At 34.1% G+C, this 15,543-nt stretch overlaps 2 protein-coding genes across 3 annotated transcripts; one reads left to right on the top strand and one right to left on the bottom strand.

Moving 5' to 3' along the window:
- The first annotated feature begins 999 nt into the window (after positions 1-999).
- LOC110615734 (cellulose synthase-like protein D5) lies at positions 1,000-5,372 on the top strand. The gene is made up of 3 exons (XM_021757788.2): positions 1,000-2,151; positions 2,517-3,321; positions 3,411-5,372. Exons 1-3 carry the CDS (start codon positions 1,247-1,249, stop codon positions 5,181-5,183), a joined length of 3,483 nt encoding a protein of 1,160 aa, XP_021613480.1. The 5' UTR covers positions 1,000-1,246; the 3' UTR covers positions 5,184-5,372.
- Positions 5,373-6,798: 1,426 nt separating this feature from the next.
- LOC110615736 (probable galacturonosyltransferase-like 7) lies at positions 6,799-9,578 on the bottom strand. Of its 2 annotated transcripts, none has more exons than XM_021757794.2 (2): positions 7,976-9,576; positions 6,799-7,177 (listed from the first exon to the last, which is right to left on the bottom strand). In XM_021757794.2, exon 1 carries the CDS (start codon positions 9,086-9,088, stop codon positions 7,997-7,999), a length of 1,092 nt encoding a protein of 363 aa, XP_021613486.1. In that variant the 5' UTR covers positions 9,089-9,576; the 3' UTR covers positions 6,799-7,177; positions 7,976-7,996. The 2 variants fall into 2 exon arrangements, with proteins under 2 accessions (XP_021613486.1, XP_021613487.1); XM_021757795.2 differs by lacking the exon at positions 6,799-7,177 and adding an exon at positions 7,721-7,830 and having other exon boundaries at positions 7,976-9,578.
- Between the last annotated feature and the right edge of the window lie 5,965 nt (positions 9,579-15,543).

Here is a 15,543-nt window from a genome sequence, read left to right on the forward strand (position 1 = left end):
TTAAAAACTGAATGAAAAAATATATAATAATTCTTCGATAAATTATTTTTTATTTTTTAAATTTTGATAGAAAAGTAATTTATTATAGTCAATACACCAATTTAATACTTTATTATAAAAATATAATAAAAAATTATTATTTAGTTTAACTTTTTTGAAATTAATACTCGTGGTGTAATAAAAATTAAAATTAACTAAGTAAATAAATTTTTATGTTATAATTGATAAAAAAAAAATTGAAAATGCTTGTTTTTCTATTATCAAATTTTTACATCAGATCTATAATTATAAATAAAACACTAATATTGATGACAATCTCACATTTTAATTTTGATCATGCAAGAAAAGTCTTAGATTCGATTCGATATTTTAAAATTTTGATGACAAAAAATATGGTAAACCAATTTTGAATAAATTTCTAATATATGTAAAAGTTTTATTAATAATAGTATCAAATTTCATTTCTTTTTTGGGCATGCACTGAAAGTGCCATGTAATTTCATTCGTGTCAGTAGTGATGGACCATACCTTGAAAAAATATCTGAACATTATCAGTAAGTCTAAATAAATCTAACATAATAATTTTTCTTTCAAACAATGAACTCAAAAAGGACAAGTAAAACCCTCTTAAAAATATTAAAATTTTGATATCATATTCAATATAGTCTATAATCTTTTTTTTTTGAAATGTCAATATAGTCTATAATCAAACTCCTTTTATTCATAAATTATGATTATGTTTTATTTAAAGACAGAAAGCAGGTTATTTTAATTTTTATATTTCATTCTTAGAGTTTACCATAATAAAGCAACTTTGAAGTTAAAAATTTGAAATTTTTAAAGGGATAGAATCCAAATAGCGGACCCCACTTGCTTCATAATTTTATTGCATTTCAACGGCCTTATATTTAAAGCACAGAATTCCCCCCCCCCCCCCCCTCGGCCTTAGCTTTTTTACTTTATTCTCCCCCATGTCACTTCCTCAACCCGACCGTTTAATTTCAACATCAGCCGTCGGATCTCCTTCCACCTACGATCCTGATCAGCCGACCGTTATACTTCATCCCTTCAAGATCTCCTTTCATTCGCAGCGTTGCCCAGACTGCACAAACTTCTCTCTTTCTTTCGCTTCCTGTTAGGAATTTCTTAATTTTGGGTCTCTTTGTTTCCTGTTTCTCTCATTTCCTCTCCGCATTTTCCTTTCATATTTACGGAAAATTTCCACCTTCGAGAGATATAATAAAGAATGGTGAAAACAGTTGATTCTCCATCTTCTCCGGTGACCATAACGGTCTCTTCAGGGGGCAAAGGCGGAGGAAGTAGAAGCATGGGATTAACAAGTCCAGTACCAAGAGCTTCAATATCAAACAACCAAAATTCCCCACTAAACAACAGCAAGAACCGGACCTCAAGCGGAGGCAGATACTGCTCAATGTCTAAAGATGATACCACCGAGGAGATCAACTCAGAATATTTCACTTATACAGTTCATATACCTCCTACTCCAGACCATCAGCCAATGTCAGTCTCACAGACAAGCCTCTCTGAAGATATCAACAACGCTGACAAGCCTGAGAGGAGTTTCATTTCGGGTACTATCTTCACTGGTGGTTTCAATTCGGTGACGCGTGGTCATGTGATTGACTGCTCGATGGAAGTAACCAAGTCACTGAAATCAGGGCTTGTTTGTGGGATGAAAGGTTGCGATGATAAAGCAATTCAAGGAAAATGCGAGTGTGGATTCAAGATTTGTAGTGATTGTTATTTGGATTGTGTGGGGTCTAATGGACTGGGACATTGTCCTGGTTGCAAAGAACCCTACAAGGATGTTGATGATAATGATTTTACTGAAGATGATGAAGCTAAAAGCGAAGAAGAAGACCAAGCGTTGCCGTTGCCTAAGTTGGACAAGAGACTTTCCCTTGTGAAGTCATTCAAGGCGATGAGTCATCCTCCTGATTTTGATCACACGCGCTGGTTGTTTGAGACAAAGGGAACTTACGGATATGGGAATGCGGTGTGGCCTAAAGATGGTTATGGAGCTGGGTCAGGCGCAAATGGATTTGAGCATCCTCCAGATTTTGGAGAGAGAAGCAGGAGGCCTTTGACTAGGAAGGTTGGGGTTTCCGCTGCAATTCTCAGCCCCTACAGGTACACCTGGAAATTACATTTTCTCTTCAATTGAACTTGAATAGCTGTGGCTGCAACCTGATAAATTTGCTTTTGATTATATGTTCGTATTAATTAAAATAACTATTCTAATTCTTGGTTTCTTAGTTATCTTGGTTCTTTTTTACATCACTTATTCGCTCAGCCCTCGAAACTCCCTTTCTGAAAAAGTTAGTTATCTCACTTGTCGCTCCAGAAGATGAGCTTCTTGGATTTCTAACTTATAGTCCTTTGGGTATGCAATGTGATTAATGAATTTCTATGCCTAAATAGCAAATATATCTTGTTCTAGAGAATGAACTTTTGCATTAGTACCTAAATGCGAGAATGTTCTTGTTGCTATGCAGACTACTAATTGCAATACGTCTGGCTGCCCTTGGCATGTTCCTTGCATGGAGAATTCGACACCCTAATCGCGAGGCAATGTGGTTATGGGGAATGTCCATAACTTGTGAGACCTGGTTTGCCATTTCATGGCTTCTTGATCAGCTTCCTAAGCTCTGCCCTGTAAATAGGGTGACTGACCTTTCTGTGCTAAAAGATCGCTTTGAATCCCCCAATCTTCGAAACCCAAAAGGCCGATCAGACCTTCCCGGCATTGATGTGTTTGTTTCAACAGCAGATCCTGAGAAAGAACCCCCTATGGTCACTGCAAATACCATTCTTTCAATTCTTGCAGTTGATTATCCGGTGGAAAAGCTAGCTTGTTACTTGTCCGATGATGGTGGATCTCTTTTGACGTTTGAAGCTCTAGCTGAGACTGCTAGCTTTGCCAGAATCTGGATTCCTTTTTGCAGAAAACACAACATAGAACCCAGGAACCCTGAGGCTTATTTTGGGCAGAAGCGTGATTTCCTTAAGAACAAAGTAAGGCTCGACTTTGTTAGAGAGAGGAGAAGAGTGAAGAGGGAATATGATGAATTCAAGGTGAGGATTAATTCGTTGCCTGACTCAATAAGGAGAAGATCAGATGCTTATAATGCCCATGAAGAGCTTCGAGCGAAGAAGAAACAGATGGAAATGGGTGGCAATCCATCAGAACCTATTAAGGTACCAAAGGCTACATGGATGTCAGATGGTTCTCATTGGCCTGGGACTTGGGCTTCAGGAGAGACCGACCATTCAAGGGGAGACCATGCTGGTATTATTCAGGTAGTACTTTCTTTTTAAGCCTATAGAATACAAACTTGCTATTTTGTTTTAGAGTTGAGTATGATTTAACATTCTGCTTTTGTTTACAGGCAATGTTAGCCCCATCAAATGCAGAACCTGTTTTTGGGGCAGAAGCAGATGGGGAGAATTTGATCGACACATCAGAAGTTGATGTCAGATTGCCAATGTTGGTTTATGTGTCTCGTGAGAAAAGGCCAGGTTATGATCACAACAAGAAAGCGGGAGCTATGAATGCTCTAGTTAGAACAAGTGCAATCATGTCAAATGGTCCATTCATTTTAAATCTCGACTGTGATCACTACATTTACAACTCTCTGGCATTAAGGGAGGGAATGTGCTTTATGCTTGATAGAGGTGGTGACAGGATCTGTTATGTTCAGTTTCCACAAAGGTTTGAGGGGATTGATCCAAGTGATCGCTATGCTAACCACAACACGGTGTTCTTTGATGTGAGCATGAGAGCTCTTGATGGGTTGCAGGGTCCAATGTATGTAGGAACTGGTTGCATTTTCCGCAGAACAGCTCTGTATGGGTTTAGTCCTCCTAGAACCACAGAACACCATGGATGGTTAGGTAGAAAGAAAGTCAAGTTGTTTTTGAGGAAACCCAAGACGACAAAGAAACAAGAGGATGAGATAGCACTGCCAATCAATGGGGAACACAATGACGATGATGCAGATATTGAGTCTTTGCTTCTACCAAAAAGATTTGGAAACTCCACTTCCCTGGCTGCATCTATCCCCATTGCAGAGTACCAAGGAAGGCTGCTTCAAGATGTGCAAGGAAAGGGTAATCAAGGAAGACCAGCTGGTTCCCTTGCTGTTCCGAGGGAGCCTTTGGATGCTGCAATTGTTGCAGAGGCAATTAGTGTTATCTCTTGCTTCTATGAGGACAAAACTGAGTGGGGCAAAAGGGTGGGATGGATATATGGTTCTGTGACAGAAGATGTGGTGACTGGATATCGAATGCACAATCGAGGATGGAGGTCTGTGTATTGTGTAACCAAAAGGGACGCCTTTCGTGGCACAGCTCCAATCAATCTTACAGACAGGCTTCACCAAGTGCTTAGATGGGCAACTGGTTCAGTTGAAATATTTTTTTCAAGGAACAATGCACTATTTGCTAGTCCTCGGATGAAATTCTTACAGAGGGTGGCATATTTCAATGTAGGGATGTACCCTTTTACCTCTATGTTTCTCCTAGTGTATTGCATCCTACCTGCAGTATCTCTATTTTCTGGTCAATTCATTGTGCAATCTCTCAGCGTGACTTTCCTAGTGTTCTTGCTGGCCATCACTATTACCCTATGCTTGCTTGCACTCCTGGAAATCAAGTGGTCAGGAATTACTCTCCATGATTGGTGGCGAAATGAACAGTTTTGGTTGATTGGGGGAACCAGTGCGCATCCTGCAGCAGTGTTACAAGGACTGCTAAAAGTTATAGCAGGAGTTGACATCTCATTCACATTGACGTCTAAATCTGCCACACCTGATGAGGGAGATGATGAGTTTGCTGAGCTCTATATGGTGAAATGGAGCTACTTAATGGTACCTCCAATCACAATAATGATGTTGAACGTAATTGCAATTGCAGTAGGAGTATCAAGGACCATGTACAGTACTTATCCACAATGGAGCAAGCTTGTCGGGGGGGTGTTCTTCAGCTTCTGGGTATTGTCCCATCTATACCCATTCGCGAAAGGCCTAATGGGAAGAAGGGGGAAGGTCCCAACCATTGTATATGTTTGGTCCGGATTGCTCTCTATCATCATTTCTCTGCTCTGGGTGTACATTAGTCCTCCTTCTGGAAGAGAAGACTACATGAAGTTTCATTTCCCTTGATATGTAACAGCAGTAAACAGAATGTGAAGTTTCTCAACTTCATCTTCATAGTTTCTATGTAATCTGTAATTAATTTACATTCTGCTTCTTTCTCGTATGGTGGTTTGCTGGAACTTGGACACTCTTACTAGTTAAATTGTGGTCTGAGTTATATAATCTGACTCTACAACAGTCTTTCATTTATGTTAATCTTTCCGCTAAATCTGCGCAAAATGTGTCACATATGATGTTTGATAAAGATAATTGAATATAGAGAGAAACTTATTTCCTGTAATTTTTTTTTTTCTGAAATGTGCATGAGCAAACTTACCTGCTTCGCTCCATATTGAAAAGCCAAGAACTTTTAACATTATCTTTTCTACCCACGTTATGAATCCAAAATTTAACCTCTAAGTTGTTATTAATTATTTCTTGCAACCTATGGTATGGACTAGTCTTTTGATATTGTTACCGACATCAAAGAAAATATCAATTGCAACAATGATGAATATGATAGCGTCAAAAGATTGGCATGTATTACAAAATACAAGAGAAAAATTAATCAAATTTGGCATTGGGGAGAAGAGAGGAGTAAAATACAAGAAAAGTTTTGGCTTTTAACAGTGCAAGTTAATAAACATCCGCAAAAAAATTAACGAGATGGAGTTAACATTTAAATATGTAGACATTATAAATAAAAAGCTTATTTAATATTCTTTTATCTCATAATTTTTATTTATTTTATTTTTCATACATATCTAAAAATATAATTCTTTTATTAATTTTTAAGTATATTTATTTTAAAATTTATAATAATCATTATAGAACGGATATAATATATTTTTAAATTTTAAAAAAATATATATACATACACTACTAAGTTTATTTTTGAAAAATTATCTATAAATAAAAAAATAACAATATAAAAGGCACGGATAAGTCAAATTTTCATAATTAAAATATTAAAATTTTTGGATTATTTTCCAGTTCACTGCCATCTGGCAGTAGACATACAGAAATACGAACAAGAAATCAATAACAAAATATTGCGTATTGTCGTGGATGCTCACTTATCCCTCACCCAAAAAAGAATAATAAATAAATAAGCTTGAATAAAAACTAATGGAATAAAACCATCTAGCCCCACCAAATAATTAAATATAAACCAATTATATTTGTATGCAATTAGAATAATTAGCCACGACAAATCCGTCAAGCTCGCATTGATATCCCTATTATCTCACCGCTGTTGCCAAGTCCTAATCAGTTTTCCTGACAAAATTAATTAAGCTAATAATCTAGGGGGGCCAAAACAATTGGAAAGTTCTAAGATTAGGATTTAAGAGCAGCCAACAACATAGAACCAGAGCATAATCTGAATAAACACAACACAAGTGATCATCAATTAAATACAACAACAGTCACGGTATAGACTAAAGAGTAAACAACACATGTTAACCAGCTGATTCCAGGAGGAGGAAGCCCACACAAATACCTACGTGGGGTGCCAGGACAGAAGGAATCGGTCCCCCACCCCCGCCCCTTTCGACAGTTCCTAAGCAAACAAATTAATTTTGGGTCCCATTTTATGCCGAAAATTAAACCCCAAAATGTAATAAGACATAAACATCAATAATTTCCAAAACGCTTGATTTATCTGTTAGCTGGATAATCTTCTATATATAAACAAATAAATAAATTCCATCGCCTCATAGTAGAATTATCCAGAATAACACAAAAATGCGCAAAGGGACAGAAAATGAGGTTGTTCACAAATCACAAGCCTCAGGCTGCCGCAAATGAATCCAACAACTATATATACTCCCGTCCACTTGACTTTGCCAATATCACCACCACCTCTTAGATTCTTCCCATTGCTAATTTAAGCTTTTTCCTCCAGCCGGCACCACGCCTTTGCGTTGGAGGAGGCCCACTCGCCCATCGCACAAAATGCACAACCGACTAGCAACTTCGCTCACATGCCCCCCTCCACCTTTTTGCTCATTGCACTCCACCTACAATGTATGTACAACTTCATCATTCTTTTCCATTATTATTTTAATTTTCCACTCCCTCATTTGACAAAGTATACTTGTATTTCTAGAAAATGGCTTGCAAAAAACTAAACATGAGCAAGATATAGCAAAACGGCCTCCGCCCAAACAGCAAGTATTCTACCACAAAACCCAAATGGCCTACCGAGGGGTACAAAGATAAAATCAATGCTATCACCTTCCCCCCCTTCCACCAAAGCCGAAGGGGAGGGGTAGGGCGGGGGACAGTAGCAATTCGCAAGAGGGAAACCCCGAAATCCTAAACAAGTTGACCCACACCAAGCCATGATACTAATAATTTACAATTTGCCCAATTGCAATTCCACTAATAATTTAAGTGCCATTTGGTCATTTAAAATGATGCATCTCCACCTCAATAACACCACTCTCACGTGTACCGCCTGGTCTGTCTCCTCATTCCATTGAATATCTGCAGCTGACAGACCAGTTGTGGCCCTAATTGCTACTGTAACTATAATACCAATCCAACAAATACTTGCACACTAAATTGAATATCTCCCTTGTTTCTTCATCTTTTTCTTTTATTTCCAAAGACACGAATAACCCAAAAACAATTAGAATACAAATCGCTCTTAAATGACTTGATATTATAACTGAAAAAATAAAAAATCAAAGAAAAATGGTAAGGTCTAAGTAAGATAAGACACAAAAATAATGAAGAAAGAAATGTCCAAATGAAAAATTAATGAAAAAAAAAAAGAAAAATTAGTGACAAAAACATTGCAGGGGGGAATTTACCGGCGGCGACGCTCCTATGATTCAATGCGAGTGTCCGTACAAGTCGTAAGGAGCCCATAGAGCATCAAGTGGGCAAGGTTGCCTTGAATCGATCCTGAGCCACGGCTTGCCACTGCCTGACCAGTGTAGAAGACTAACTGGACCCGAATGCAGATCACGACAGCTGCCTCTCACATTATCACCCCCTAATCCATGTTGGTTCCATCGGTGCTCGATCGGAGCCACGTGTCCCGCAAAAACCAAGAGGAACGGCGGGAGTGACCCCAGCTCATAAATCCGGTCACTCTTCTGGATCTCCATCCATCGTTCAATCCGCTTTGTGTAGCCAACCCGCCTCCACTTCGCCAGATCTATCACCATTACTCCAGTGTTGAAGTAGCAAGATCTCCGACCATTAAAAGTACCGGAAAACCTAATATTAGACCAGAAACTCGCCGTGAAATATTTTGTGAAGTTTGCGTGGCAGTATTCCGGGGCTCCGATTGTTCTAGAACCCAAATTCGTAGTCCACAGCTTTGCAATATCATCAACCACAACTAAATCAGAGTCCAAGTAAATCACTCTACGAACGCAAGGCTCCAGCAGATCAGCCAAGTAATTCCTCGCGTAATTGAGTGGTTGTTCAAGGGCTTGCCTGACAGAAGTGGAGATCAGATTTCGCACAATATCTGGATCAAAGTAATACACCTTGAACTTCAATTGGGGAAAAGTAGACCGCACTAGGTATTCCAGATTGGTCTCTGAAACCAAAAAGTGAAAGAAAACACTCTCAGGACACAATGAATGCTGCAATATGGAGTGTACAGCGGCGATTGATCCCCGGAGATACTCAACATCAAGTGTAATGGCAACGTGTACCAAGTTAGGATCGCAGACACCGGTTTTCCCTGAGATTTGGTTATCGCTTGAGCTACATTTATCGGCATTGCGGAATACAGCAGCTTTTCGAAATGAGAATCTGTCCGGGAAATGGGTGGCAGGATTCCCCAAGAAGCTGTCGAGGTGAGAAGATCGAATGGCCTCAGCAGGAGAGAAGGATTGGAAAGAGGGGGAGAGGATGATCATGATCATGGCTGCAGAGAAGAAGCCAGAGAAACGCATAATCCAGAGCATTTTTCCACAATAAAAAGCTCTCCTCTTCTTTTTCTTAGATTTGAAATCGAAGCGATCTGGCAGGAAGGAGAAAAGAGAGGATCGAAGGAACGCAAGTGTTCCTTTAAGGTCTGCCAGAGTGAGCTGAAGAGGAGAAATTAAAACCGAAAAAGGAAGCACGAATCGATAATTTCCTGTGTTTGAAAGCAGAATTGCCGTGGGAACAAAGCGACCTCAGAGGAGAGAGAAAACAGAAGAATCCATGAGAGGAAACCAGGGCTCAGAATCAGGCCCCGGGGTTTTGGTATGCTCTAGTCTCCCACCTCTCCCTCTCTGTCTCTGCGCACTCTCTATCTCTGGCTTATGGCCTCTGAGAGAAGGCGATAGAAGCTGTGCAGAGACACAAGTTGATACTTGCGAGAGAGAAAGAGAGGAGGGAGGAGCTTTCTGTTTGTTTTTCCAGCTGAGGCTTGCGTTTTCCACCATAGAAACCCACGGCATAAACCCAAAATAATAATAATAATAATAATAATAATAATAAATTTTGTGAAATAAGTATGATAGTAGTGAGTAAATAAAATAAGAAATAAGTAGTTTAATATTACCGAAAGTGCACACAAATATGTATGATTAGGAGAGGGAAAGAACCAGCTGTAGTGTACACGTCAGTCGTTCTAGCCTTGCTGGGTGTCTTACTAACCCACTTACCCATGGGTTGCCTCCCAAGTCTATCCACAAAATTAATCAATTACTGATCGCTAAGCTTTTCTTTTTATTATAGAAAAACATTTCTTTCCTTTTATATATATAAGTAATAAAATTGAAAATTAGAGGGGGTCTCTGCAATTGCACACTTCCAATCATTGTGTTACACATAAAAGAGGTGTTCACAGAGCTCTTGCCATGTTGGCTTTACTTTTTAAAGCTATAAGATAAAAGTTATAAGACAACCAATAAACTAATTGTCATCAACCTTTTCTTCTTTCTTTTAGTTTTTCTCTCTCTTATTCACTTTTTTTTTTTATTTATGTATTATTAGTGGTGCAAGACTTTTCATTTTTCTTGGTATTCATGTATGTTTTTGACCTTTTTTATTTGGATTTTTATACCAAATTTGCCAAAATAATATCCAATCCTTAATTATTCTAATTCTAGTTTCTCCTTATAATTATATTCAGAAATCATTTAGGTTATTTGAAACACTAATAATTATAGTTTTACGTTTCCAAGCTAAAATTGAAAATTAAATAATTACTTCCATCACTTTAAAACAAATCTTCAAATGCTACGATATCAAATAAAAACTTCATAGATTACTGTAATTGATATCCTTAATCTTACATTTTTATTCATTTAATTTTAAAAATAAAATTCATAGTGTACAAGCCTCCATTTTCTATATGTAATGACAAGTGGGTATTGAAATTCAAGTTAAAAATTTGGGCTTTAAAAATATGATATTCGAATTTAAAATTTGAAAATCAATAATTAATTTTATTGACCCAAACTCATAATTGAAGGCCCTAAAAGCTCTTACTTAATAGTTAAGGAAAATTTTACAATGAATTTTGTATAAACTCGTTTCTAAATTTTAATTTTGTTATACGTTTTAGTAATTTCACCAATTTAAAACATAATTCAATATATTGAAATATTCTATTTAAAAAATAATAAATAAATAAATAAATAAATTGATTAAATTGAGAGGCACATATTTTGTCGGTTCGGTTTAAAATCGAATTAAACCGAATAAATTAAAAATTAAAATTTGAGTATTTTAAAAGTCAAATCGATTTTAATCAGAAATTGAATCGAATTGAATTGGTCTGATTCAGTTTGATTCGGTTCGGTTTAATTGGTTTCTATTCTTAATAATTTTTTATTTTTTACTATTTATTTTTAATATTTTAAAATTTAATTAAAATATTTTAATTTTAATATGATCTAATTTTTCTATATTATTAAAAATAATATATTATTATACTAATCGGTTCGATTCAATTTTTATTTTTTTTTATTTATCAAAATTCAAATGAAATAATTAAAAATTTTAAAATTAAAAATCGAACTGAACCGAAATAAATAAAAAATAAAATCAAAATTTTAAATTAATTATAATCGATTGATTTTTTTAATTTGAACCGAATCATGCTCGCCCCTAAAAATAACCATGTTACTATCCTAATATTCCCTTTTTTTTCTACCTCTATATATAATTTATTAAAAATTAACTTGTGACATTTGCTTTTATATATGGCAGAATTTAAACATTTCATTTTCAATAATTGAAAAAAGAAAACTGAGTCTTCTACTTCTATAAGCAAAGATATAAATGAAGAAAATGTATTAGAAATTTAGAACATGAGGGTGATAGTAGCTTTATGTTAAAGTTAATGCTTAACATGTCTATGCACATTATTTCATTAATAGAGCCTTCTTTTCCTCTTCCTAGTAGAACCTAATAAAAATACTGATTCTACTTTGAAAAGAAAAAAAAAAACATATTCGAAGAAGTTGCCTCTTAGCAAGTGCAAAATTATTTGGCAAGCAAATTTCTGTTTTCCTTTTTGCAAATGCATTTTTTTGCTTATTAAGAAATACGCATCATAAGTATAAAAATACAAAATTATATCATATATAATTTATTTCATACTAAAATAAACAAAAATTTTAAATATTTCGTCTAGACCTTTTAAATAAAATTAATTCAGTAAAATTTTTAATAATATAATTTTAATTAAATAAAATTTAATTAGTTACTGTTTGATTTATAGCACTCTCATTATTAGTTGCGCACGATTAATTATTTTTATTAAATTTAAATCAATTTTAATATACGCACGATTAATTATTTTATTAAATTTAAATTAATTTTAACTTATTTCAAAATTAACTTAATGGAATAATTACCTATGATTCATACCAATATACCCCTCCCGCCCTTCACACTAAAAATTTTAAATTTTATTAATATATGATATATTTATGAAAAAATTCAATATCGAAGAAGAGATTTTAATGTAATATTAAATTTAAATTAAATTAAATTTATTTTAATAGTTAATTTAAAGAAAAAATTATTTATGATATATAAAGAAAACACTATATTTTTCTAAATCGACATACAATTTAATAATTTTAAAAAGAAATTAGGAAAAAAAAGCATGCTGGCCAAGTTGAAAGAGATGAAGGCATGCATATGCATATGATGTGATTATAATATTGCCAATTAAAACCGTAAGCAAAATTAAATTAAAAAAAAAATCGTGAGCAAAATCATTGATACAGCAATGCATGCTTCCTGCAATTAGCTCATCAAGCATAAAACTTAAGGCATTTACAAATAAATATCCAAAGACAGCCCGATTATTTGTTTTCGGGTGGGTCGGGTCGCATAGAATCTAGAGGCCCACATAACAGTAACATTTTGTTTGTCACACAGTTAAAAAAATAAAATAAAATAATAAAATCTGAGTTATGTTAAACACTGTTTTTAAAAATTTATTTTGTAATCCCTAAAATTAAACAGATTTTGCTGGGATTTCAATCTCTAGATAGGATAATAAAAATTTATCTTTAATTTATAACTCAGCAAAAAATACAGAGAAAAGAAAGAATAAAATAGGAAAATGGGATGCACTCGCTTTGTAAAGATGAAGGCTATTTATAATAGTAAAAATGACCGTTATATATGATTATAAAAATCTTGAGATAATATAATAAAATCATAACAGTCATATTTAATATTATATTTAAATCTCATAAATAAAATATTTAATAACCATAAAATCTTTAACGATCATAAAATTTTTAATGATCATAAAATCTTCAACGACCATAAAATGTTCAACGATCATAAAATCTTTAATGACCATAAAATCTTTTAAAATCTAAACTAATTTTACAACAATCCCCCACAGATTTCAAAAGATTTTTCATTGCTAGATTTAGAAATTTAGTGTATATGTTTCGTATCTGGTGTCTTTTAGACTATGAACCAGATCTAGATTAATAAGACTTAACATACAGAGTAATCGGTGAAACCTTTGTTTCTATGAACCAAAACTCTTTTTTGTATGCTAATTTCTCATCAATTTCATAATACTCTACAAATTTTGTTGTCAACGTTGTTTTGCGCTAATAGGCCATGCGCGCACCTGGTAGTTCATAAATGCTCTAGAGATTATGCCACAATCTCATAGAAGCGGCCTCACTCCATACTTATATAGGTGATGTCATTAAGTGTATACTGCAATTTATACACCACCCATAAGGGATATAAATATCATTAAGAGCTTCCATCTCATCCTCTTATTAATGCAGTCTAGCACTTCTCACACCATAGGAAGGGACAACAATAAATAGTACTATCAGAACTAACAAGTGATTTTTTATTACCTATATGAACATTTTTCATGGGATCTCTAATTACAAAGGTTGGGTTTCCATCACTGTTAATTTCAAATTGGCTCAAGTCTCATTCCCCTCGATATTTCATCTATTAGTTTTCTCCCTAAAGGTTTAGTAAGAGGATCGGCCAAATTCACTTCTGATTTCACATAATCAATGAAAATAGTTACATCTTTCAGCAGCTGTTTAACAACATTATGTCTCAGACAAATATGTCTATTTTTATTATTGAAAGTTTTATTCTTTCCAATGGTTATTGCCGCTTAACAATCATAACGCATTGATACAGATGATGTTGGTTTTATTCCTAACAGAATATTTGCTAAGAAGTTTCTTAGCCACTCAACTTCAGTTCTAACTAATTCCAAAGCAATAAACTCTGACTCCATAGTGGATTTAGCAATGATATTTTGTTTGGTTGGTTTCCATGTAATTGCACCACCTCCTAGAGTGAATACATAAGCACTGGTGAATTTTATCTCATCTGAATCTGAAATTCAGTTAGCATTATTGATCCTTCTAATACAGTGGGAAATCTACTATATAAGATATCATAGTTCATGGTACCTCTCAAATATTTCATTAGTCTAACTAATGCAGTCCAATGATCAGCATAACCTATAAACATGCAATCAGAAATTTTTGAATTTATTTTTCATTTTTTAAGATCAGAAAGATTTATTTTAACAAGACACCCCACACTTTTAAATATTTTAATTTAGGTGTATAACATTTCCAAGATTCATAGAGTGTTTTATCAGTTTTCTTATAGGGTATCCTATTTTGTAGATAACAAACAAATAATAAAGTTTCCCCCAAAAAGTTATTAGGTGAGGAGGAACTTATTAATAAAACATTCATCATTTCTTTTAATATTTTATTTTTTCTTTCCGCTACTCCATTGGATTCAGGTGAATAAGGTGGAGTAAATGCATGAATTATTCATTTTTTTTCATAAAAGTCATTAAATGAGATATATTCTCCAATTCTATCTGATCTAATCTTTTTCATTTTTCTATTTAATTGATTTTCTACTTCAGTTTTATATAATTAAAACATTTCAAATACTTTATCTTTGTTTTTAAGTAAATATACTTTAGTATATCTAGAATAATTATCACTAAAAATTACATTATATATATATATATTTTTTTTTTTTACCACCTCTAGTTATGATTTGTTTTAAATCTCCTAAATCTCTATGTACTAAACTAAGCAATTCAGATTCTCTATGTGTAGTTGAACATGATTTTTTTGGTTGACTTAGATTCTACAATCTCACATTTATTTAAACATGTATTATCAGTGTCAGATATTATACCAAGATATTACATTTTTTTTTATATAAGAAGTACTAACATGTCCTAATCTAGCATGTCATAAATCAAAAGAATCAAGTAAGTAAGCAGAAAAAGATGCATTTCCATTTGTTATTGCAGAAATATTGAGAACAGAGAGTCTCTTATTACAATAACTTTTTCCAATGAAAAATATCATTTTTAGTCAATACAATTTTATCTGACTCAAAGACACCTTAATCTCAATCTTTTCCAATAGAGCTACAAAAATTAAAGTAGCTCTTATATTAGGTATATGAAGTACCTTATTAAATGTCAAGGTCTTGCTAGATGTAAGTTTGAGAATAACTTTTCCTTTACCAAGAACATTTACAGTCCTAGAAACACCTAAATACACATATTCTTCTCCTTTTCCCACTATAGTATAAGAGGTAAATGCATTTCTGTTTGCACAGATGTGCTTAGTAGCACCAGAGTCTAATACCCATTCTTGCACATTAGCTATAAGAAAAGTTTGAGAAACGACCGCAGCAATAATGTCATCTCCTTCAACTAAATTCACTTTTAGTTTAGGAGGATTGTCATTTATCACTATTTTTCTGCACTAATATGCATGATGATCCGGCTTACCACATACAAAACAATATCATTTCTTTTTAAAGGTGGGATTATTAAACTCAGGTTTGTAATCAGATTTCTTATTTTCATACCTGTTATTTGATTTGTGCACTTTTTATTGTACAAGATTTGCTCTTGTAGCCAGCATCC

Source organism: Manihot esculenta, chromosome 5, assembly GCF_001659605.2.
Source record: "Manihot esculenta cultivar AM560-2 chromosome 5, M.esculenta_v8, whole genome shotgun sequence".
Taxonomy (NCBI): domain Eukaryota; kingdom Viridiplantae; phylum Streptophyta; class Magnoliopsida; order Malpighiales; family Euphorbiaceae; genus Manihot; species Manihot esculenta.